A 25,933-nucleotide genomic window follows, 5' to 3' on the forward strand; every position below is an offset into this window, starting at 1 on the left:
CAAGCCTCACTCTTTGCCTCGGACGCCTCCAAGATCATCTTCCATTCCAGAGTCCGCTCCGTGGAGCAGGATGAGATGTGCTCATGTTTCTTCTCCCGAAAGGTACACAGAGAGAGCTCTGTGATCAGCCACCTGAAGGAAGAAGACGGCTCAGTAAAGTCATCGCGGTCCAACATTTTGAGGATCAGCAAATCCTTTTATGCCGGTTGTATGACGTGAAGCCCACAGACAGCACGGCCACCCAGTCCTTCCTGTCCTCTATCACGGAGGTCTTAGACGACAGTACACAGGAGAGCCTGGAGAAGCCGCTGACTTCTGACGAACTGACTAAGGCCCTTGAGTCCTTCAAAAAGATTAAGACTCCTGGAAGTGACAGCTTGCCGGCTGGGTTGTATTCGGCTCTGTGGGACTGGATCGGCCCAGACCTGCTAGAAGTGTACGAGAGTATGCTCTTGGCTGGCAACATGTCAGAATCCATGAGGAAAGGCATCATCACCCTCATTTACAAGCACAAGGGGGAAAGGGGAAATTAGAAATTGGCGACCCATTTCACTGTTGAATGTGGACTATAAGATTCTGTCCAAGGTCATCGCCAATTGGGTCAAGTCCACTCTGGAATTGGTGATCCAGCTTGACCAGACCTGCGCTGTGCCCAGCAAGAAGATCTCTGACAGCCTTGTGCTACTCAGAAATACGATTGCCTATGTGCAAGACAGGGGTGTGGACACCGCCTTGTCAGCCTGGAACAGGAGAAAGCCTTTGACAGAATATCGCACATCTACATGGTGGATGTGCTCTCCAAAATAGGGTTTAGGGATGGAATTCGCAATTGGATCCAGCTGCTCTACACTAACATCAGTAGCGCAGTCTCAATCAATGGGTGGGAATCAGATAGCTTTCCTATTAAATCTGGAGTCAGGCAGAACTGCCCCCTCTCCCCTGTCCTGTTTGTGTGTTGCATAGAACCCTTTGCTGAGTCCATCAGGAAGGATCTGGGCAAAAGAGGAGTGACGATCCCAGGCAGTGGAAGCACTCAGGTCAAAGCCTCCCTGTACATGGACGATGTCGCCGTCTTTTGCTCGGATCTGCTGTCGGTGCGCAGACTGATCCACATCTGTGGCCAGTTCGAACCGGCCTCGGGAGCCAAAGTAAACCGTGGGAAGAGCGAAGCCATGTTCTTTGGGAACTGGGCTGACCGATCCTTTGTCCCCTCCACCATCAGGGCTGACGGCCTGAAGGTGCTAGGGATATGGTTCGGAAGGACCAGGGCATGCGTTAGAAACTGGAAGGAGCGAGTGTCTATGGTGCAAAGAAAACTGGGCATGTGAAAGCGATGCTTCCTCTCCATTGCGAGTAAGAACCTGGTCATCAGATGTGAGACACTCTCGCTGTTGCTGTATGTGGCGCAGGTCTGGCCCATTCTAGACTCCTGCACGATGGCGATCACCCGAGCCATCTTTCGCTTTATCTAGAGGTCGAAAATGGATCGTGTCCGCAGGGACGCGATGTACAAGCCTCTAGATAAAGGGGAAAAAAACGTCCCCAACATCGCCCTCATACTGATGGCCACCTTTGTGTGCGGCAGCATCAAGCTGTGTGTAGATCCTCGGTACGCAAACACCAAGCGTCACTACGTGCTGAGGTTCTACCTGCCCTCAATGTTGCAAAGGATGGGTCTGACCACGCTGCCGCGGAAAGCTCCAAGTAGTTGGACCGTGCCATACCACCTGTCCCTCGTGGAAAAATTCATGCAGAGAGACACCTTTGACCACAAGTCCATCAGGCAGTGGTTAGCACACAAAGTCTTCAAGGCACTGTGGGAAAAGGAGAGGGTGGATCCTGTGGGATGGTTCCCCGAGCAGACTGTCAAAGTAATTTGGCAAAATGCCTCGTTGTCAGAACTTTCCAACAAGCACCAAGATGTAGCTTGGCTCGTGGTGAGAAAGGCCCTCCCGTCAGATCCTTCCAACATGCCAGGAGTCTCACCCCCTCCGCATGTTGCCCTCGAGATGGCTGTTGTGGGGACGAGACCATTGTTCACCTCCTTTTGGATTGTGCTTTTGCAAAGAAGGCCTGGAGAGAGATGCAGTGGTTTCTGTCGAGGTTCATCCCAAGAAGTTCTGTGACACAGGACTCTGTGCTCTATAGGCTGTTCCCAGGGACACACACCGAGACAAGCACCAACTGCAGCTGGAGGATCTCAACTCGATGAAAGACGCTCTTTGGTCTGCCTGAAACTTGTTGGTCTTCCAGCGCAAAGAGTTGTCCCCGACTGAGTGTTGCAGACTGGCACATTCCAAAGTCCAGGACTACGTGCTGAGGAACGCACTAAAGCTTGGGGCAGCCGCCGCAAAGGCGCAATGGGGAAAGGTCGCTGTCTAAGACCTTTCTGCCATTGTGCACTGAGAGGCTGGGAACTGTTAAGGGCCCCTCGGGCTGTACAGCTCACTATGAATGTATGCATTGAATACTAATTGTATTATAATTGTATTGAAGCAACTCAAAAGTGCAACATGATGTATGTTGCTAACTCCAATACCATTGTCTGATTGTCTGCAATGACCATATTGAAATGATGGTAATATACATTGTATTGATGCACCTCATGATCCATGTGTAAAAGTTGAATCTGATTGTACTTTTTGTGATGGTGGTTTTGAAATGTTTTGTAATGTTCTTCCAGATATTTTATAAAGTATATTCTTAAAACAAAAAAAAAATCCTGAGGTCATGCAAGGCTCTCTGAATGCAAGCCTGTCTTGTTTTTATCGGCTCCACTAGCCTTACCCCATTATCATTTTTGGTCTTTAGCACTGCTGCCTTCTATCCTATCACAGAGTTCAACCTTTTGTTCTTTTCCTGTCACCTTTTCCCTCAGTTCATATTTGCTTAAAGGCTTTTCATATCTAACATTTTTGAAACAAAAACAGAATTACCTGGAAAAAATCAGCAGGTCTGGCAGCATCGGTGGAGAAGAAAACAGTTGACGTTTCGAGTCCTCATGACCCTTCAGCAGAACTGGTTGAATCCAAGGAGAGGGGTGAAATATAAGTTGGTTTAAGGTGGGGGGGGTGGTTGGGTGGGGGCAGAGAAGTGGAGGGGGGTGGTGTGCTTGTAGGGTCAAGCAAGCAGTGATAGGAGCAGATAATCAAAAGATATCACAGACAAAAGAACAAAAGAACACAGAGGTGTTGAAGTTGGTGATATTATCTAAACGAATGTGGTAATTAAGAATGGATGGTAGGGCACTCAAGGTATAGCTGTAGTGGGGGTGGGGGGGTCATAAAAGATTTAAAAATAATGGAAATACGTGGGAAAAGAAAAATCTATATGAATTATTGGAAAAAACAAAAGGAAGGGGAAGAAACAGAAAGGGGGTGGGGATGGAGGAGGGAGGTCAAGATCTAAAGTTGTTGAATTCAATATTCAGTCCGGAAGGCTGTAAAGTGCCTAGTCGGAAGATGAGATGCTGTTCCTCCAGTTTGCGTTGGGCTTCACTGGAACAATGCAGCAAGCCAAGGACAGACATGTGGGCAAGAGAGCAGGGTGGAGTGTTAAAATGGCAAGCGACAGGGAGGTTTGGGTCATTCCTGCGGACAGACCGCAGGTGTTCTGCAAAGCGGTCACCCAGTTTATGTTTGGTCTCTCCAATGTAGAGGAGGCCGCATGGGGAGCAACGAATGCAGTAGACTAAGTTGGGGGAAATGCAAGTGAAATGCTGCTTCACTTGAAAGGAGTGTTTGGGCCCTTGGAAGGTGAGGAGAGAGGAAGTGAAGGGGCAGGTGTTGCATCTTTTGCGTGGGCATGGGGAGGTGCCATAGGTGGGGGTTGAGGAGTAGGGGGTGATGGAGGAGTGGACCAGGGTGTCCTGGAGGGAACAATCCCTACGGAATGCCGCCAGGGGATGAAGGGAAGATGTGTTTGGTGGTCGCATCATGCTAGAGTTGGCGGAAATGGCGGAGGATGATCCTTTGAATGCGGAGGCTGGTGGGGTGATAAGTCCCTTCCCACCTACATCCGTGATTCCTCTGGCACCTTATGTATGCCCTCATCTCAGTGAATTTCGGGCTCGGCACGATGCTGAACTCTTCTTCCACCATCTTCGTCTCCGTGCTCACTTCTTTGGGCAGGAGTCCTCTCCCCGTTCAACGGATCCTTTTACCCACGTCCAATATTCTCCCTCCACCTGGACCCCTCCCTCTGGATTCTTACCTTCTCTTGATCTTTTCATTGAGAACTGTCGGCGCGACATTAGTCATCTCAATTTCTTTGCTCCTCTCACCCATCCTAATCTGTCTCTCTCTGAACTTACTGCACGCTGTTCTCTCAGGTCCAATCCCAATATTGTCATCAAACCCGCTGACAAGGGTGGTGCTGTTGTTGTCTGGCGCACTGACCTCTACCTCGCGGAGGCTGAGCGTCAACTCACAGACACTTCCTCCTACCTCTCCCTGGACCATGACCCCACCACTGAACATCAAGCCATTGTTTCCAGGACTGTCACTGACCTCATCTCCTCTGGAGATCTTCCTCCCACAGTTTCCAACCTGATAGTCGCCCAACCTCGGATAGCCCGCTTCTACCTCCTACCCAAAATCCACAAACAGAACTGCCCCGGTAGACCGATTGTGTCAGCTTGCTCCTGCCCCACGGAACTCATTTCTCGTTATCTGGACTCCCTTCTCTCTCCCCTTGTCCAGTCCCTTCCCACCTACATCCATGATTCCTCTGACACCTTACGTCACATCAACAATTTCCAGTTCCCTGGCCCCAACCGCTTCCTCTTCACCATGGACGTCCAATCTCTCTACACCTCCATCCCCCACCAGGATGGTCTGAGGACCCCTGGCTTGTTCCTCAAACAGAGGCCCAAACAATCCCCATCCACCACTACTCTCCTCCGTCTGGCTGAACTTGTTCTCACACTGAACAATTTTCTCCTTCAACTCCTCTCACTTCCTCCAAATAAAAGGTGTGGCTATGGGTACCCGCATGGGCCCCAGCTATGCCTGTCTCTTTATGGGTTATGTGGAACATTCCTTGTTCCAGTCCTACTCCGGTCCCCTTCCACAACTCTTTCTCCGGTACATCGATGATTACTTCGGTGCTGCTTCATGCTCTTGTCGGGACTTGGAAAAATGTATTAATTTTGCTTCCAATCTTCACCCCTCCATCATTTTCACATGGTCCATCTTTGACACTTCCCTTCCCTTCCTTGACCTCTCTGTCTCATTCTCTGGTGATAGACTGTCCACCAATATCCATTATCCATTACAAGCCTACCGACTCCCACAGCTACCTCGACTACAGCTCCTCACACCGCGCTTCCTGTAAGGACTCCATCCCATTCTCTCAGTTCCTTCGCCTCCGTTGCATCTGTTCTGATGATGCTACCGTCAAAAACAGTTCCTCTGACATGTCCTCCTTCTTCCTTAACCGATGTTTTCCACCCACGGTCGTTGACAGGACCCTCAACCGTGTCCAGCCCATCTCCCGCGCATCTGCCCTCACGCCTTCTCCTCCCTCCCAGAAACATGATAGGGTCCCCCTTGTCCTCACTTATCACCCCACCAGCCTCCGCATTAAAAGGATCATCCTCCGCCATTTCTGCCAACTCCAGCATGATGCCACCACCAAACACATCTTCCCTTCACCCCCCCTGTCGGCATTCCGTAGGGGTCGTTCCCTCCAGGACACCCTGGCCTACTCCTCCATCACCCCCTACTCCTCAACCCCCACCTATAGCACCTCCCCATGCCTACGCAAAAGATGCAACACCTGCCCCTTCACTCCCTCTCTCCTCACCGTTCAAGGGCCCAAACACTCCTTTCAAGTGAAGCAGCATTTCACTTGCATTTCCCCCACCTTAGTCTACTGCATTCGTTGCTCCCAATGCGGTCTCCTCTACATTGGAGGGACCAAACATAAACTGGGCGACCGCTTTGCAGAACACCTGCGGTCTGTCCGCAAGAATGACCCAAACTTCCCTGTCGCTTGCCATTTTAACACTCCACCCTGCTCTCTTGCCCACATGTCTGTCCTTGGCTTGCTGCATTGTTCCAGTGAAGCCCAACGCAAACTGGAGGAACAGCACCTTATCTTCCGACTAGGCACTTTACAGCCTTCCGGACTGAATATTGAATTCAACAACTTTAGATCTTGACCTCCCTCCTCCATCCCCACCCCCTTTCTGTTTCTTCCCTCTTCCTTTTGTTTTTTCCAATAATTTATATAGATTTTTCTTTTCCCACGTATTTCCATTATTTTTAAATCTTTTATGCCCCCCCCACCCCCACTAGAGCTATACCTTGAGTGCCTACCATCCATTCTTAATTACCACATTCGTTTAGATAATATCACCAACTTCAACACCTCTGTGTTCTTTTGTCTGCAACATCTTTTGATTATCTGCTCCTATCACTGCTTGCTTGACCCTACAACCACACCACCCCCCTCCACTTCTCTCTCTCTCCCCCCCCCACCCCACACACACACACACCTTAAACCAGCTTATATTTCACCCCTCTCCTTGGATTCAACCAGTTCTGTTGTAGGGTCATGAGAACACGAAACGTCAACTGTTTTCTTCTCCACCAATGCTGCCAGACCTGCTGAGTTTTTCCAAGTAATTCTGTTTTTGTTTTGGATTTCCAGCATCTGCAGTTTTTTGTTTTTATCTCTAACGTTTTTGAATCTGTTGAAAGGTCATTGACCTTAAACATTAGCTTTCTCTCTCCACAGATGCTGAGTTTTTCAAGCATTTTCTATTATGACATTAGTATTTGAAATGTGTTGTATATTTTTCTAATTGGATTTTAGATGAATGGACTTCTTTTATTTTAACAACACTGTTAAACCGTTGGTTTAAACTATCGTTTTCAGGTATTGGTGATGGCATGGGAAGCAGAATACCTATTGGATTATTCCTGCTCAGGCTGCCTCTTGGACACAATACCAGGGGAAGGGGAAGTGGAATTGCATCAAGCTCTTGGTGACATTGATGAGGATCTGAAGCAGAATGCTGTGTGGTAGGTTGTTCACTATATGGCAAGTTATGCTTTGATTGCATACACCAATTTCAGAATGATATGCTAATATCTGTATTTTTTGTTATTATTTCATTTTCTTTGATTCAAGAAAGTTTGCCTATTTTATTCAGTAATTATTTGATGTGGAGTATATGACAATGCACATTTCAGAATACTTGCTCTTGTGTGCTGTGAGGGCTATATTAATTATATAGTGTATGCTGCGCTGTTAGACTAAGGAATTACTGCACCAGCGGTTCTGTGTTTCAGATGAGTTGTTACATCGAAACCCTATGTTCCCACTCTGATGGATATAAAGGATCCCACAGCACTCTACATATACAGGGAGTTTTTCTGGTGTCGTGACCAACATATTTCCTTCAATCAACAACTGATTATTTCTTCCATTGCTATTTGTGAGATTGTGTAAATTGGCATTACCAAAGTGAACAGACGTCAAAAATACTGAATTGACTACGAAATGCTTTGGCATGTTTTGAGGTCATAAACGTGCTATGTAAATGCATTTTTAGGACAACAAAAACAACTTGTGTTTTGATAGCATGTTTAATGTAGAAAAATGTCTTGGAGTTTCATAGAAGCATACTCAGAAAAATTAATGCTGAGCCTAAGAAGATGATATTAGGTGCAGGTTACCAAAGCTTGGCCAGAGATTGGTTTTAAGGAGTGCCTTGAAGGTGGAGACACTTGCAGAGGGAATTCCAAAGCATAGGACCCTGACAGTTATAGGCATGACCATCAGTGATGGACGAAGAGTGATACAGAGACCTGAGTCTGAGGAACATAAAGTTTGGGGGTAGAAAGTGGGTGGTAGGGGGCAGGGGGGAGTGGGTGTGCTGCGGTAAAAAGCCTGAAGGAGATTATAGAGGTATGGAGGAATAAGGCCATTAAGGGATTTTAAAATGAGGAAGAGAAAATTAAATCTGAAGTGTTGGAGGACTGGGAACCCAGAGTTTGACGTCATAATACAGGGAGTCCCGGGATCGAGAGGAGGGAATCCAGAGAGGTCCAGGGAGACCACCAGGGAAGGAGCCACTGGGATGAGATCACTGGTAGGAACCACCAAGAAGTGAAACCACTGGTAGAGAAGCAAAGAAAGAGACTTCCAGTAGTGAAAGTGCTGCTGTTGACAGGCTCAGGTAGCGATGACTCAGGAGATGCCCTGGAGAGTTGAAGTTCAGTGACTCCATGCTGCAGGTTGTTAAGTCAAAGGTAACCCTTTGGAGCAGTGGTGTTCTGTTTGGTGTGGCTGAAGAGCTGGAGTTGTGTTTGTGATTTGGCGCTGGAGTGTAGTCTCGGGAAGCCAGTGGAAGTAGCCTCATGAAAAGAGATTAAACCATGAAGAGGTGAGCAGTTGTTGAGACATCTGAGTTGAAGCGCTGTTTTGGAGGGAATTCAGAGGCTAGATCTTCGACAGGGAAGACTTGAAACCTCTTGTGAGGGAGACAATATTTTAATGAGATTGGTTGGGTTGCTGAGAAATCCGTGTGATCTACCTTGATTGCATCTGCTATTAATTATGCAGTGTGGTGCGTTTGATCACAGTTTGCATGTTAATTTGCACGTACCTCGTTGATTCTGATTGTTGGAGTATGAGATAGATATTGTAAGTTGTTTTATTTTTATGACTGTATAGTAAAGTTTATTTTGTTTGTTCAAAGACTGGAATCTTGTGGCTTTATGCTTTTTGTAAGAACTTGGGATTTCAAACTTTGACTGCTATAAACAAAATGTTACTGGCCCCTAACCGGATCGTTCCAAAATCTTAACAATGGTAATTCAGTAAATGTAAGTTATCTGGATTTTCAAAAGGCCTTAATTAAGGGGCTCATCATAGAGTAATGAATAGATTAAAGAATCATAAAATGGTTACGCACAGAAGGAGGCCATTTCACTGCTGTTACTAAGCTGGCTCTCTGTAAGAGCAACTTACCTAGTTCTGCTCCCCCATCTTTTTGTTGTAACCCTGCAATTTTTTTCACCAGATAAATATCCAATTCTCTTTTGAAAGCCACGATTGAATCTACCTCCACCACAGTCCTAGGCATTGCATTCCAGATTTTAACCATGCGCTGCGGGAAAGGCTTTCCTCATATTGCTTCTTTTACTCATTGTCTTTAAATCGGAGTCCTCTGGTTCTTGATCATTCTATGCACGGGAACAGTTTCTCTCTATTTATTTGACCTAGGCCTATCATGATTTTGAATACCTCCATCTAACCTCCTCTCAACCTTCTCTTCTCCAAGGAGAACAGCCCCAGCTTCTCCAATCTATCCAGGTAACTAAAGTTCTTCGTCCCTGGAATGTTCTCATAAATCGTTTCTGCAACCTTTCTAATGCTTTCAAATCTTCCCTAAAATAGGGTGCCCTGAACATAATATTCCAGTTGAGGCCGGTCCATTGTTTTATACAGGGTTATCTTAATTTCCTTGCTTTTTTACTCTATGCAACTATTTATAAAGCCCAGAATCCTGTGTACTTTTTTTAACTGCACTCTCAACCTGCCCTACTATCTTCAATGGTTTGTGTATAAATACACCCAGGTCCTTCTACTTCTGCACCCCTTAAAAATGAATCACTTCACACTACTCTGCATTAAATTTCGTCTGTCACTTGTCTGCCCATTCCATCAACGTATCTATGTTTATTTTGAAGTTTAACACTAACCTCCTCATGGTTAATAGTACTTTCAAGTTTTCTATCAACTGCAAGTTTTGAAATTGTACCCTGTATACCCAAGTCTTGATCATTAATATACATCAAGTCGGGGTCCCAACGCTGAATCCTGGGGGACTCTACCATAAACCTACACCCAGTCCAAAAAACAACTATCCACTACTACCCTGTTTCCTGTCATTTGGCCAATTTCATATCCATGCTGCTGCCAGCCTTTTATTCCATGAGCTCCAATTTCGCTCACAAACCTTTAATGCGGCACTTTTATCAGATTCCTTTGGGAGGCCCATGTACACCACATCAACTGCATAGCCCTCATTTACTCTTTTTGTTACCTCACCAAAAACTTGGGCGAGTTAGTTAAGCACAATTTGCCCTTAACAATTCTGTGCTGACTTTCCACACTACTGAAGTTAAACTGATTGACCTGTTGTTGCTGGACATATAATTGCATCCGTTTTGGAACAAGGGTGTAACATTTTTCATGTAGTTTTCCAGTCCTCTAGCACCAACCCTGTATATAGGGAGGATTGGAAAATTATGGGCAGTGCCTCCACAATTTCCACCCTTAATTCCCTCACTATCCTTGAATGCTTTTGATTCAGTCCTGGTGACCTTTTAGGTACAGCCAGCCTATCTATCATCTCCCCTTTAACAATTTTTAGTCCATGAAGTGTCTCAATTGCCTTCTCTTTCACTATGAATAGGGAAGCACCTTTCTCCTTGATAAAGACAGATGCAAAGCATCATTCAGTGCTTCAACCATGCCTTACTGCCTCCGTGTGTAAATCTCCTTTTTTGGTCCATATTGGGCCCACTCCTCTTTTTAACACTTTTTAAGTATTTATAATCCTATTGAAAACTTTGGATTCCCATTTATATTAACTGTCAGTCTCTTCTCATACTCCCCCTTTGCTTTTATTTATTTCTATCACTTCCCCTCTGAGATTTCTATATTTAGGCTGGTTCTCACTTATATTATCAACCTGACATCTGTCATTTGCACCCTTTTTCTGTTTCATCTTACTCTCTATCCGTTTTTGATATCCTGGGAGCTCTGGCTTTGTGCTCCTAGCTTTCCCCCTCATGGGAATGTACCTCGGCTATACCTGAACCATATCCTCTTTCAAACCCCTGCATTGCCTTTACAGTTTTGCCTGCCGTCCTGTTCAGGTCAAACACTTTTCATCTGAACTGGGAAATGTTAGAAATGTGACAGGTTTTAAGTAAATGTAAGGGACGAGGGTAGAAAAAGAACAAAAGTTAAGTTCTCTGATAAGGTGGAAGACGGGAGAGATTTAATGACAAGGGTTGGTGCGGCAGGCGAAGAGTGAGGAGTGGTAATGAAACAAGTAAATAAAAGAGGAGATAAAAGCAAAATACTACCGATGGTGGAAATCTGAAACAAAATCAAAAATAGCTGGTAAAACTCAGCAGGTCTGACAGCATCTGTGGAGAGGAAGACAGAGTTAACGTTTCGAGTCCGTATGGCTCTTCATCAGAACAAGTGACTTGTCTGTATGACTCTTCTTCAGAGCTAAAGAGAAGTAAAAATGTGATGAAATTTATACTGTTTAAGTAGGGGGTGGAGCAGGTGGTGGTGGTGACAGATATGGCGGAGCATGATTCATTGAATACAGAGGCGGGGGGGGGGGGTGGAAGATGAAGACAAGCAGAGCCCTAACATGGTTCTAATAGAGTTGGGCTAGGATTAAGAGCAGAAGTATGGGAAATGTGATGGATATGGTCAAGGGCTTTGTCAATTACGATGGTAGGGTGTCTTCAAAGTGCTGGTTCAGAAGATTGCATCATTAGGACAGATGCAATGGAGATAGAAAAACCGGAGAATGAAATGGAGTCCTAACGGGAAGCAGGGTGTAAGGCTGTGTAGTCCAGGCAGTTGTGGGAGTTGGTGGTACCATGTAGGTACCCATAGCAATACATTTATTTGGAAGAAGTAATTGGAGTTAAAGGAGAAGTTGTTCAATATGAGAACATGTTCAGCCAGATGGAGTAGGGTGATGGTGGATGCAGACTGGTGGATCTCCATTCAAGGAAGAAGTGGAGACTTCAGACCTCCTGGTGTGTGATGAAGGCATGGAGAGATTGGTAGTCCATGGTGAAGAGGAAGAAGTTAGGACCAGAAAATTGTTGAAGTCACAGAGAGCATGATGCAACTTTATATTTTAACTTAATTTCAAGAGAGCTTTATCAGATTTATTTTGGAACAGATTCAACACATAAACAGTTGTTCTGAGTTTGCAAACGAAATGCAACTGTGGTAATCTCAAACCATCGGTGAAATGTCAATTGTTGACAGTTGGGGATATTTTGAATTTTCTTTTATTAGTTCATGGGATGTGGCATCACTAGTAAGGCCAGCATTTATTGCGCTTCAGAAAGTGATGGTGAGCTGCCGCCTTGAACCACTGCACCCCATGTGGTGTACATACATCCAGTGCTGTTAGATTGGGAGTTCCAGGATTTTGACCCAGCAATGATGGAGGAACAGTGATGTATTTCCAGGTCAGTGTGATGTGTAACTTGCAAGGAAGCTTATAGGTGTTGGTGTTCTCATGTGCCTGCTGCCTTTGTTCTTCTTAGAATAAAAGGAGTAGGAGCAGGAGTAGACCATACAGCTCTATGAGTCTTCTCCATCATTCATTACAATTGTGGCTGATCTGCCTCAACTCCACTTTCCCACTTGCTCCCTTGATTCCCTTGATTCCTTGGGAAACTACAAGGTAAAATATTTCTCTCAGCCTTGAATAAACTCAACGAAGGAGCCCCCACAACCCTCTGGGATAGAGAATTCCAAAGATTCACAGTCTTCCGAGTGAAGAAATTTCTCTTTATCTCAGTCCTTTGTGATTGACATCTTATCCTGAGACTGTTCCCCTGGTGCTCTAGACTTGCCAGCCAGGGTAAACAACCTCTGTGTCTAACCTGTCAAGCTCCTTTTCGAGTCTTGTATGTTTCAATGAAATCACCTCTCATTCTTCTAAACTCCAGAGAGTATATGCCCAATTTATTCAGCCTCTCATCATAGGACAACCCTTGCGTCCCAGGAATCAATCCAGTGAACCTTTGTTTTACCACCTCCAAAGCAAGTATATCCTTCCTTCAATATGGAAACCAAAACTGAGCATAGTAGTCTGTGTGGACTCACCAAAATCCTATAAATTTTATCAAAACCTGCTTATTCTTCTACTCCAATCCCCTTGCACTAAAGCCCAATAAGCTTTTTGACTACCTAATTTTTGGCTGTACCTGTATGTTAACTTTCTGACCTGGATTTTCACGGAGCCATGGAGATTTCACTGTGTATACAATATGTCAGATGTACCCCAGATCTGGAACTCCCACCCCCATACCCAACAAAAACCATTTTCACTGGAGGCAGGAGGTGACTCCCACATGTTGGACTCAACAAGGCCATTTGAACTCTCTGCTGAGTTCAACCAGATCCCACTTTTGCTGAAGTAAGGGCCATATTCCACAGTTTGGGAGTTGGGAATTTTTGGAAAGTGCTCATAAAGGGCTGATTGAGGTCCATGCAACTGTCAGGCTGTCAAGTTATTTAAATAAAAGCAAAAAAACTGCGGATGCTGGAAATCCAAAACAAAAACAAAAATAACCTGGAAAAACTCAGCAGGTCTGACAGCATTTGCGGAGAGGAATACAGTTAACGTTTCGAGTCCGAATGACCCTCCATCAGAACTCTTCTCAAGACTCTTCATTCAGTTCTGATGAAGAGTCATTCGGACTTGAAATGTAAACTGTGTTCCTCTCCGCAGATGCTGTCAGACCTGCTGAGTTTTTCCAGGTATTTTTGTTTTTGTCAAGTTATTTAAATGTCCATCCCTTTAAAAATTGAAAAGCTACCTGAGATTTGGAAAAAAAATCTGTTCTAGCAGTTTCTTTAGCTGCTTCACTGTCATTATCAAGGTTGGGGAGCATCTGTAAATTCAGAGTTTGATTAACAGCTCCAAGAGATTATTAAGGTATTAGCTGTCTTTGATGTGGGGCTCTGAATACAAATGTTGTTGTTATAAGGGCTAAGGTATGTGAGGGGATAAAATGTATTGAATGGGCTTTCATGAATGAGAGTTTTTTATACAGTGATATCTGTAATAGACATTTAGAACTTTTCTTTATTTCATCTAAGCATGATTCCTGAGGTCTGTCCATGGTAATTACTGGGTAAGTTGGCATAGGGACTGTAAGGGGCCATTGGGATGTGTGGGGGGCATGAGTTGGAATTAAGTTGGCATCAGGGCTATAAGGGGCCGATGGGGGGGGCAGGAGTTGACTTCATCCTGGCCAATTTTTCCTGGGATCAGGGCAGTGAGCTGCAAAATTTCCTGGCTCTGCACATATGCCTCGGGAGCAAAATCCTGTATGAGTACACCCAACTCTTCTTGAACGTCAACATTTAAAATTTCACATCTTTTTAAAAAGTCTTCTGCTTTCTATTTTTAAAACTAAAGTGATTAACCTCACACTTCCCCACATTATACTCATCTACCACCTTGTTACCCACTCACTTAATCTGTCTATATTTCTTTGCAGCCTTTTTGTGTCATATTCACAGTTTACATTCCCTCCTCACTTTATATCATTAACAAACATAAATAGAGTACAGTATTCTTGCTCTCTTCACCTAAGTCATTAATATAGATTGTAAATGAGTGAGGCCCCTACATTTCAAAAGTTGCAGTCAACTTGAAAATGCTCCATTTATCTCTATGCCCTCCTTTGTGTCTGCTAACTAATCCTCCATCTATGCTGCTATATTACTCCCAATTCTATTAGCCCTTTTGTTGCATATTAACTTTTAATGAAGCACCTTATCAAATGCCTTTTGTAAACCTGAGTACACCAGATCTACTGGTCTCCCCCTTTATCTATCTATTAGTTATATCAGCAAGGAATTCCATTAAATTTGTCAAGCACAATTTCACTTTTTTAATACTGTGATGGCTCAGCCTGATTATACTGTGGCTAGGATTTTATGTTCGGCGTGTCGGCTCAGCGGGAGTGGGTGGGGGCAGCCGGGAAACCGATCGCCACCCGTGATTGGCTCCACACTGCGATTTCACGTGGAGGAGCCAATTAAGGTCCGTCCAATGTAAGACCCGATGGCAGCAACAGTGAGAAGGGGTGGGCGGGGGCGGGAGCTCAATGCCTGCTGGGCCGAATAGTGACCTGGCGACCGATTCAAAAACAACCGCGGCAGCCATTTGAAGGATGCCGGTGAAGCACTTGCACCCCGTGATGGAGATAGTTACGGGTGAACACAGCAGGCGGGAGGGCAGATCGGTGGGTCAGTCAGCCCTGCATTTTTCAGATGAGTGTCTCACTGCTCTCCTGGAGGAGGTGGCAGCACGGAGAGAGATCCTTGTCCCCAGGGACGCAAGGAGGAGGTCCCCCACCTCACCAAAAATGCCTGGGAGGAGGTGAGATCCAGGGTAAGCTCCCATGATGTGATGAGGCGCACATGGGTGCAGTGCCATAAGTGGTTCAATGATCTGCGATCAGGAGGGGTGAGTACTGTGTTGGCATGGGTCACTTAGCATAGCAGTTAGGAGCTGCCCTCCTCCCCTCCACCCGGACCTCAGAGATCTTAGAGTGTGAGCGGCAAATGTCAATGAGGTAGCATCTGGGCAAGGGGGTGAGCCCTGGCTACTTGGAATGAGTGTATTGCGGCTCCGGGGTCACGATTTAGCTGAGCCCTGCGAGGTATTCCTCACATGGGGCTGGCCAGGCTGCAATGGCAATGCAGGTACAGGGTGGATTAATCAATGCTACTTTGTCCTTTCAGGAGAAGACATCCCATAACAATGCCAAGAGGTTGCAGACTGGCGGTGGACTGCCCCACCTACTCATCCTAACTCGATATGAGCAGGAGGCCCTGGAGTTGGAGAGGTGCCATGCGCCTAGGTCAGCCGGCTGGGGTGCCACAGGGAGGAAAGAGTGCGGTGCACTGTGGTCAGAATGTCTGCAATTGCAACCATTCCACTGTAGTCTCTACAATGATGTGACCCTCGAACAGGGAATCCCCATTGATAATGGAAAGATGAGGGCACCCTGATTCGGGTGCCAGGCATGCACAGTAACAGTGTAATGACTTCAACTAATGACATGTCCTTGTTATTCCTTTCAGGCTCACCAGCAGCCCATCGAGGTGAGGAGCTTGAAGGTTCTCCACTGACCCCAGAGGACAGCAACCATCACAATGCACCTGCGTTACACCCTCTCAGCCAGGCAGGCACCAGCGCAGATACCAGCACCTCGGTAGGCATTACATTGGCAGCTGGTATCTCAGTGCACATCGGTGAGGGCACTTCACATTCGCTTGAGGTGCAGGCAGAGACAGAGTACGCCCAGGGCGCTGGCAGTCAGAGGAGTGCTGGGGACCAGGAACATGCCCAGTTGGTGGCTGATGATGTGCCTCTGGAGTCGTCCCTGAGGCAGCAGATGCTGGAAGCCCAGCTGGGTGTCGGGGGGATGATCTGGCAGAGATACATGAGGGAATGCATGCAAGGCCTCCGTTGTGGAAGAGATCTTGCGGACCATGAGCAATGCAATGACCCTCATGGCCGAGCGCACTGCCTCCTCCATGTAGAGAGTGGCAACTCTCATGGAGAGGCTCCTTCAGAAGTTGAATCAGGGGTTCCTGGGGATGCGCTCGGATCTGCAAGCCCTCACACCGGCAATGACCTCAGGTGGTCACTGTTAGTATGGGAGATGGATTGGGTATTCAGTATCTCAGTGAGGTCCCCATCCATCAATCATGAGCAGGGATGTCCAAAGTGCCCTCATGTTGGCATACGAGCAGCTTTTTGTCTCTGCCGGCTCCTCTCAGGGCGCTCCGGATGATGGCAGCAGCTCCTCCGCCTCTCTGCCAGTGACCGTAGCATCCGATGAGGCTGTGGCGACTGGGGGAGATGCCAGCTGTGGCACTGACCGCTCCCTCCCAGGTGGGGCCAGCACAGGCTCCACTGGCCAGAGTACACCCACCAAGGTCATTAATGCAGTGAGCAGGCTGTCTCCAATGCCAGTGCCAGCGAGGGGGAACCACCTAGATGTTGTACCCACAAGCGAAAACTTAAAGCACCTTAAGCACATCACGGGCTTATCACTAGTGATATTTTTTTCCCCACTATTACATTAAATTTTATTTGGTTTTATGGGTAACACCTATCAATTTAATTTGTATTATGTATGCCAGCACCACATCATTAAATGTGTTTCTATTCGACAAGCCTCTGGGTGCTTCATTAGTTCTGCAGGTGCTTGGTAACCCATGATGTTACGGATGACTTGTTTGTCATTGAACTTTATTGAAATGGCACATAGTGCATGTTGTTCACCAAGCAAATGCTCCTGTCAGGTATCGAGTATGGAGCCTGCAACACTGGCATGTCGTGGTGGTGGTTCTTATTTGGTAGGCTAGCTGAAATAACGTTGGATCAAAGCGTCCCAGGTGTCCCTGCCTCCCTGGAGGTTGCCCAGGTCAGCGTTTATCCCCTCAGCTCATCCTCGGACTCACTACTGGACTCATCGTCTGTTGCCAGAGCAGCTGCAATACCCCCCAGATCGTGTATCACTGATCTTCTTCCTCCACTGCATCCCCCTCTTTCTAGTGCCAGATTGTTGAGAGCACAACAAGCAATTACTATCAGTGACACACGATCTGGGGGGTATTGCAGTGCACTCCGAATGGTCCAGGCATCGGAAACACATCTTGAGAAGGCCTATGGCTCTCTCTTACACCGCCCTTGTGGAAGCATGGCTCCTATTGGACCACTGCTCGGCCTGTGTTCTTGGATGGTGGAGAGGTGTCATGAGCCACTTATCACCCAGCAGCCATCCATCCAGTCAGGCTGGAGCACTGAAGAGCCTTTGCACCTGGGAGTGTCTCAGGATGTAAGCGTTATGGGAGCTCCCTGGGTACCCTTGCAGAATCTGCATCCTCTGGTCACACACTATCTGCACGTTCATGAAGTGGAATCCCTTCCTGTTGCTCACCCACTGGCACTTTGATGGCCACATGTATGTGCAGTGGATTGCGCCCTGGATGCAAAGGAATCCAGCGATCGCTGCGAAGCCTCTGGCTCGCTCTGCCTAGCTGGCCTTGTCTGTGCGGTAGTGAATGAAAGTCAATGCGTGCCTGAACAGAGTGCTTGTCATCAACTTGACACAACTGTGGACAGTTGATTGGGAGATTCCACAAAGATCACCCACCGATCCCTGGAAAGAGCCGGAAGCATAGAAGTTGAGGGTCACTGTGACCTTCAGTGCCATGGGCATGGGGTGTCCACCCACGCAGTCGGAGCTGATCTCAGGGCCAATCATCTGTCAGTTGGAGGTCACGGTCTCCCTTGCCTCCTTTGGCATTGCACCTCAGACATATTGAGGTAGTTGCATCACCGTCTGTAAACCCAGGCAGCAGGACAGTGGCGCCTTTTGCGGCCTTTTCTGTCTTGGACTTCTTGTTGGCCCTGCGCCCCTTGTGCCTGCGCCTGTCCTCCCACAGGTCACTTTCCTGGAGGCTGAAAAGGGACACCTAGCCTCCTCCCCCTTCTGGCCCTCTCTTCCTCCTCAGAGGAGGTGCCTCCAGCGGAGACCACAATCCCCATTCTCAGGGTAAGGGAAGGCTGTCTAATGATACCTGGAAGGACCCAAGTGGTATGACTCCTCCCGAGTCCTGAAGTCTCTTATTTCTGTCAAAGCAGCTCTGATGCGAAATTAAGATGTCCTGTTCACACAAGCAAGCAGCAGCAACTTATAAGCTAAGGTACAAACAACTCGCATTAGCAAGCCCACTCACCCCTCTTATCCCGCCTGTGGATGAGGTTCTTGAAAATGTGGCCTACCTACCTGCCCGATGCGCCCATGCGATGCCCTGAAAATTGCACGGGCTACATAAACTCCAGATAGTTGGTGTTTCAAGGGCCTTAACTGACCCGTTAATTAATGACTGGCGCATCTCTGTGTTCATCACGCGCCCATCCATCGAAATATTGCAAGGGTGCACGGTGACATCGGGACGCATGCCTGCACACTCAAGGTAAAGTTTTGGCCTATGAGCCTCTACATGCATTGTTAGGACTCCCTTAATAGATTTCAGTATTTTTCCAATGACGGATGTAAGGCTAATTAGCCTATGCTTCCTTGTTTTTTCTCTCTTTCCTTGAGTAGTGGTGATACTGTAGATATTAAATTAATTGCAGGTCATAAATCAGTCTTAGATCTTGTCTGGAGAAGACCCTTGTGCAACTGATGTACCTACAAGACTTTGACCAATTGGCAATCAGGGTACTTGGATGCTAATTCAGTAAAGTTTATTAGAGAGTAAAATAAGAAGTAAAATATGCTTAGTAGAAAACTCAGGATATCGACTTTGCAGCTCTAGTCGGTTGTGCGTTCTGGTAGAGCACAAGTCACAGATGAGACATATACCCTCTCAGGACCCTCTGGACTCGATGTTGAAACCACACATGAAGAATGCATGATTTGCTGCCTCTGGGGTCATGTCTGCATGATGAGATCTTAAAAGAATATAAACATGAAGCCTTGCCTGATTATCACCCACTGACTGTCAGGGCATGCTGGCCAGGCCTTTGGTGCCAAGTGTCACTAAGCTGATTTAATTTCTTTTTAACTGATATCTTCTAGTTGATAACCCCTTGTTCAAAAGAACAGCGATGTTTCACCCATGGAGAGCAATAGCTTCTTTACCAGTTTTAATCTGATTTTGAGCAAAGCCCTTTATAGTAAGACCAGACACCTCAAAGTCTTGGTGATTTGGCTTCATGGGGTTATTTTGCAATGTCTCATGCTCGTACTTGACTGAAAACCTCTTGCATTGGCCAAAATGAGCTTAAAACATAAATTACTTAAAATCAATTAATCATTACTGTTGCTTGATTATTACATAGCATAAATCAAAAATCATTGATTACATAACTTATTAATTAACTCAATCCAGAGTTAGCCAAGGCTTTGAATTAATCTTAAGGCAGTGATACAAAATGGCTGAATAAACCACTATTGTTAGTCTAAAAATGGCCTTTTTGATTTTATATTCTTTACTCAATCAAGACTCCTGGCTTAAATTGATTTATTTTAATAAAAACTGACTCCTTTGGCTAAAAACTAATTCATAACTACCCACCTAAATTTGCTATTATGTTGCATTTTACATTTTTTGGGCTATCTCGTGGCCTAATCTATGCTGGGAAGATTTCCCCCTACTCATGAGTGACTTAGGCTTGACTCGGGTTACTTCAAAACTACTTTTTTTACACTACATACATGATAAGCTACCAGGTAAGCACATCTCTCTTGTGTACAGACTGTTCCATCTTCTCTACAGAGTCTCCAGCATATGACTGCTGTTGTCACTGTTACATCATGATAAACATCACTATCTCATTGCCATAACTATAGCCCATTATGCTACATCTCCCCAAAGTATAATGCCAACCTGTTTAAATAACAGTGTTAAACTATTTCTTTAACTATTTGCATTGCTTTTTCGAACTCCTGTATCCTTCTTTAATGTTACAGGTTCCTACCCCTACTCTTTACCCCTGTTCCCCACATCACTGTCATAAAGGATTCAATCTCCACCGTGTTTTTAACTGTCTGAGAGGACATTGTGGATACATGCAGGCGTTGTTTTTTCCCTGGAAGACAACAATATTGGCAGAGTGGGACAGCAGCTTTCCATGACTGCTGGCAATTGGGCTGTGATCTCTACAACTGAACTGTAAGGAAGGTTAGAACCTTTTCAATGAAAGACTGATCCAAGAGAGAAAACCTCAGGACATTGACAATTGCATTCTCTTGAAAAAGAAGAGGATAGACTTGTATTCGCTCAGGAACCTTCTGCTCCCTCTTAGCACACTGGAAGGTGAAGTACCTTCAACTCCAGTGAAGAATTGTACAGCTGCATCATTCACTCCTGCATTGAGGATGAAAAATCTGAGATTTGAACAAATCTGAGCGACAAGAAGAACGACAAAATTCATAAGGACATTGCAGGAAATTGAAGAAAATATGACTTCCTGACACCACTTTGGAAACTACTTTTACTTTCTGCGGGCAGTGGTAACATAGCCACATTTTCTTCAGCATGAGGCTGCTCCACTGTAGGCAATGGGATGACTGTGTCAGCATAAGATAAGGCAACACCAACTTCAGCAATGGAATGAATCTCCAGAACTAAGTGTTGATGAAATTCTTGTACAGGCGTCTGCAGCGATAGAAGCTCTGGTCACTGCTTCTGCACTGAAGGACAACTTTAATGGAAGGAAGATTTTCTGATGAGATTGAAGTGTGGGCATCAACTTAATTTCACCCAAGTTAACAGGCTCTACCAATGCTCTGGCAGTGTGATCCTCTATGGAAGCAAACATTTTGTTCTCCCTGGACAACTCTTTGGTCTGTCAGCAACATACAGTGCATATCATTGGTAGGTTCGGTGGGATAAAGATTTTGCTCTTCGACAGCAAACACCACTGACTGCTCAAAAAAAAGTCTTCACATGCTACAGCAGTAGAATCAAATAGCATACCATTCTCTAAGTCCTTATCTTCCAATGGATCATTCATTGCTACAATGGCTTATTTCCTATAACCTTCAGGAAAGAACCAAACTAGATAGAGAAGGTCCTCTTGCAGATGGTCACCATCTGCTGCCGTGGCTCCTGTTTCCGCACCTTCTGACCTACCTTCAAAAAAGAACGGCAAGATCCACAGTCTTAATCTCCTCTTGAGGTCCAGTGGATGGTATTTCTGTGATGGAAAATAATCCCCTCTCGATGGCACCAACCAACCCATTGTTAGGTTGGTGTCACCACCACTGCCACCATGTTTTGTATGCTGGTCATGTGGTCTATCTTATCTTGAGTAACTCTGGTCTGAGTTGGGTAGTTACTACAAACTGCTTTAATTACACTGCATATGCTGTTTACATATGAACTACCATCTGGGGACATCTCTCTTGAGGAGAGACAATTCTATCTTCTCTACAGAATCTCTAGCACATGACTGTTGATGTCACTGTTACATCATGATACGCATCACTATATCATTACCATAGCTATTAACCCACTATGCTACAACATTTTCACTCTGCTGGGACCATTCTGAAATCTTGGAAAATCTTAGTCAGTGCATCCACTATCCTTGCAGCCTGTTTTAGATGTAGGGTGTAGGCCATCAGGGCCTGTGGATTTCTTAGCTTTTGTTCTGTTAGGTTTTTCTAATTAAATATTCCCTGCTGATATTAATTACCTTAGTTTTCTAACTCTTATTAGCCGCCTGGTTACCCTCTCTTTCCAGTATATAACTGGTGTCTTCTATTGTGAAGACAGACACAAAATATTTGTTTAATGTCTCTGCCATTTCCTCATTCCCCATACTAATTTCTCCTGTCTCCGTCTCTAAGAAACCAATGTTTACTTTAGCTACTCTCCTTTTTATATACTTGTAAAAGCTCTAACATATATATTCCTGCCTAATTTACTTTTTTTTTTCTTCTTTTATCAACTTTTTCGCTGTTTTCTGGCTTCTGAAACTCTCACAATCTTGAGGTTTACTACCATTTTTGCAACATTATCTAATCCTATCCTGAATTTGTCATGTAAACCACAGATTAATTTTTCTTACTGAGTTCTTAGGCCGGAATCTTCTGGTCAGCCTGCGGGGGCGGGCCCCGCTAGCTGAAGCGTAAAATGACGCGCAGTGACATCAGGTATGCGTCCAGATATCACCGCGCGTCATTCAGATCTTCAGTTCGGCGGAAGAGCAACGGAGTCAGCTGTGCACTCACCAAACTGTCAAAGGCCTGTTAAGACCGTTAATAATCTTATTAAGCTAGTTGTCTGAGCTGCCCATCCAGCCTTAAGGTTGGCGGGCAGGCGAAGAGCCCAGGCAGCCTTCGCATTTATCATGAAACCTCATCTACGGGCGGGATGAGGTTTCATGAAGTGTTTATAAATTGAATAAAATTTTTTATTAAAATTCATTGACGTGTCCCAGCTCATGTGACACTGTCACATGAGGGGACATGTCTGAATAATTTTATTCCCTATATTTTAATTCTTCATAATCAAACTAACATTTAAAGAGACACCACTTTAACACTGCACTTTTATGTTGCCACGACATTTTTCTTTCGATTTCTAAATTTCCTTTCACCTGACCCTTCCCCTGCCTTTTAGTTTTAAGCCCTATTCACAGCCCAATTTACCAGGATGTTGATCCCTTTCCAGTTTAATTAGAGCCCATTGCAGTGCCCTATGAATTGCAATCTTTCTTCCCAATCCACTCTTTGGGCGACATATCTGACTTTCTAATCTGCTTGATTTTGTCAATTTGCATGTGACTAAGGTAATAATCCAGAGATTAACACCCTTGAGTTTCTGCTTCTTAATTTAGAACCCAGTTCCTCAAACTTCCCCTGCAGAACTTCATGCTTAGATTTACCTATGTCTACGTGGACTACGACAACTGGATTCTCCCTCTCCCACTCCAAGTTTTTCTCCAGCTGTGCGGAGATGCCCTGAATCTTGACACTGGGCAAGCAACACAACCTTTGGTCTTAGCTTCAGAGAACAGTATCAATTCCCCTGGCCATGCTACCCTGTACCACTACCACATTTCTTTTTACTCTCCCCACTTGAACAGTCTACTGCACCATGATGCCATGGTCAGTTTGTCCATCCACCATGCGGTCCTTGCTTTCAATATAAGGCAACAAGTACCTTGTACCTGTTGGACAAAGATAAGAGCTGAGGCTCCTCCCTCGCTACATCTCAGACCCCTATATCTACCTGATACACCTGTAAGAGGTTTCAAGACCAGACAATAAATTTCAAATGAGGAGACACTTAATGCAGAGGCATCAGGACAATTTATTAAGCAACAAAAGTTATACTTAACAAACAAAGGCAACCGATACCCTAGTTCTAATGGTTTTTTTTTTCCCTCCTTGCTAGGGGCACAGATGGCTCGCGACGTCTTTTCTCTCTTCTCTCCCTTTAACTTCTTGAAATCTGTCCGATGAGTCTCTTTTACCCTCTGTAGCCAGGGTTCTCCTGTGTTCTGATGTTGCCATTGTGCTTTGATCTTGCTATTTTATTTGTCTTTGGTCAAGGACCCATGGTCACAACGCATAGAGGATATTGCTAACACCTAAACAGCCCATTGTTAACTTTTTCCTGTATAACCATTTTCTAAACTTGATAATCAGTATCCTTATTTAGTTATTGATCCAAAGTCCTTTGATTTCAAAGCATTTGCTTTGAGCACAATTGGTATTATAGTTTGGACACCTGCCTCTGTTTCCCTTTTGCTATTCACACTATCGGTTCACACTAGAACCTAACCTGCTGCAGCTATGGCACACCATCTTTCTGCCATAACTAAAACGATGGAAGTCAGCAGATCAGGCAGCATCTGTGGAAAGAGAAATAGAGTTAATGGCCGAGATTTTCCAGGCCTACTGTGATGGGACCCGCCATGGGTGATTCAGCAGCCCAACCAAACCATTGACTTTTGGCAGGACTGGACAATCCCAGTGGCAGGCAGGACCTAGTTAATAACCTTTCAGCCAGCTCTGCCATGTCTGTCTAAACTGTTTACTTATTTAATGACTTAAGATTATTGTTCAGTTGATTAACTTAGCTTTATCGATAAAGTAATTCATTTGATTTATTAATTCAATAAAGTGATAGTAAATTACAGCTCTGAGTTTGATGCATCTCCCTAGCTTAAAGAGTAGGAATGAAACTACAAAATTCACCATCCAGTCACCTTCGTGCTTCCCTGTGATACCACTCCTTGATTTTTATTTGTTGATTGATGGTCCAATTTTGAGTCTTTTTCCCACTGCTCTGGGCTCTGCCACGGCGGCACTGTTTATGTATTTTCAGTCCTCTCTTATCTGTCCCCATCTCTGCTGCTGCTGCCACCGCAGCACTGTTTGTATATCCTCAGACCTCTCCCTTGCTGTTCCAGGCTCTGCTGTGATTGCCACCAAAGCTCTGTTTATATACCCTCAGTCCTCTCCTGCATTGCTCTGGACTCTGCTACTGCCAGCATGCTCTTTAGATATCCTAAGCCCTTTCCTGTGTTGCTCCGGGCTCTGCTACAACCTCCACACTGTTTACATGGCCTCTGTCTTCTCCCACGCTGTTCTTGGCGCTGTTTGCACTACCAAGTATTTATGTATCCTCAGTCCTCTCCCATACTGTTCTGGGCTCTGGTGGTGTCACTGCTGCTGCCGCTGTGCTGTTGTGGACATCCTTAGTCCCCTTAGTCCTATCCCATGCTGATCTGGGCTCTGGATAGAGGTCACAGGCTTGAAAATTCACATTACTTTTAATATTTGTGTTAATAGTGTAAAATTAGCACTACAAATAAAAAGACATATCTGAACACCTTTATTATTGTAATATTACCCTGGGTCAGCAATACAGTGGCTAGCCCAGTAAGACTTTATTTCTCGGGACCTACTGGCAACTTGAGTTAATTCGACTTTTTTTTAAAAAAAAATGATTATCTGATTTGTAAAGTATGAAGTCTAGTTTTGAGATCGGCTCAAAATTCAAGGAGCAGAACTTACAATGGACTAGATTTTGTGGTCAGCGACAGAGCAACAGTGTTTACTGTTAACTCCAGAGATAAAATCTAGCGATCTCAGTTGTGGACTTCCACTTTTATGACGGCAGTTTAAATTTGATTGTTTGTTAAGGGGATCTCCAAGCATGCAGCAGTAGTAATGTCAGCAAGCCGGGTAAGCAGTTAATCATGTCTACATATTTTCACAGACCGCAAACCAGGAAATTAAAAGCACTGAATCCCTTCACTTATCTCACTGAAAATTTAAATTCAGATATGTGACTATGACTGCATTAAGATAAAAATATTAAACATAAATATTTTAAAAGAAAATTGTTTTAAACATGTGGATTTTTTTTATCACATTGGGGAAATTTGACATTCTACAAATACTGCACAAAATTAGCTTTTTGGGCCAATAAGGGTACTTAACAGTAATTATGAAGCTGGTACACCTTAAAAAACCAGTTGCACCTCATTCAACAAGGTGTAACTTTTTCAAGGTTTTTTACGGTGAAACTAATGGTTTCGAAGTGGAAGTTTTCTTAATTCACTGATTGATTTGGGAAT

At 45.1% G+C, this 25,933-nt stretch overlaps 1 protein-coding gene across 2 annotated transcripts in view; it reads left to right on the forward strand.

The window, feature by feature from the left end:
- kiaa0825 (KIAA0825 ortholog) overlaps nt 1–25,933 on the forward strand; it is a 608,024-nt gene that overhangs the window by 67,673 nt on the left and 514,418 nt on the right. For both annotated transcript variants that reach the window (XM_041185961.1, XM_041185962.1), the window contains exon 2: nt 6,883–7,028. In XM_041185961.1, coding sequence (XP_041041895.1) covers nt 6,892–7,028 — 137 coding nt within the window. In that variant the 5' untranslated portion in view covers nt 6,883–6,891. The remainder of the gene's footprint in view (nt 1–6,882; nt 7,029–25,933) is intronic.

The sequence above is a fragment of the Carcharodon carcharias genome, chromosome 4, assembly GCF_017639515.1.
Source record: "Carcharodon carcharias isolate sCarCar2 chromosome 4, sCarCar2.pri, whole genome shotgun sequence".
NCBI lineage: Eukaryota > Metazoa > Chordata > Chondrichthyes > Lamniformes > Lamnidae > Carcharodon > Carcharodon carcharias.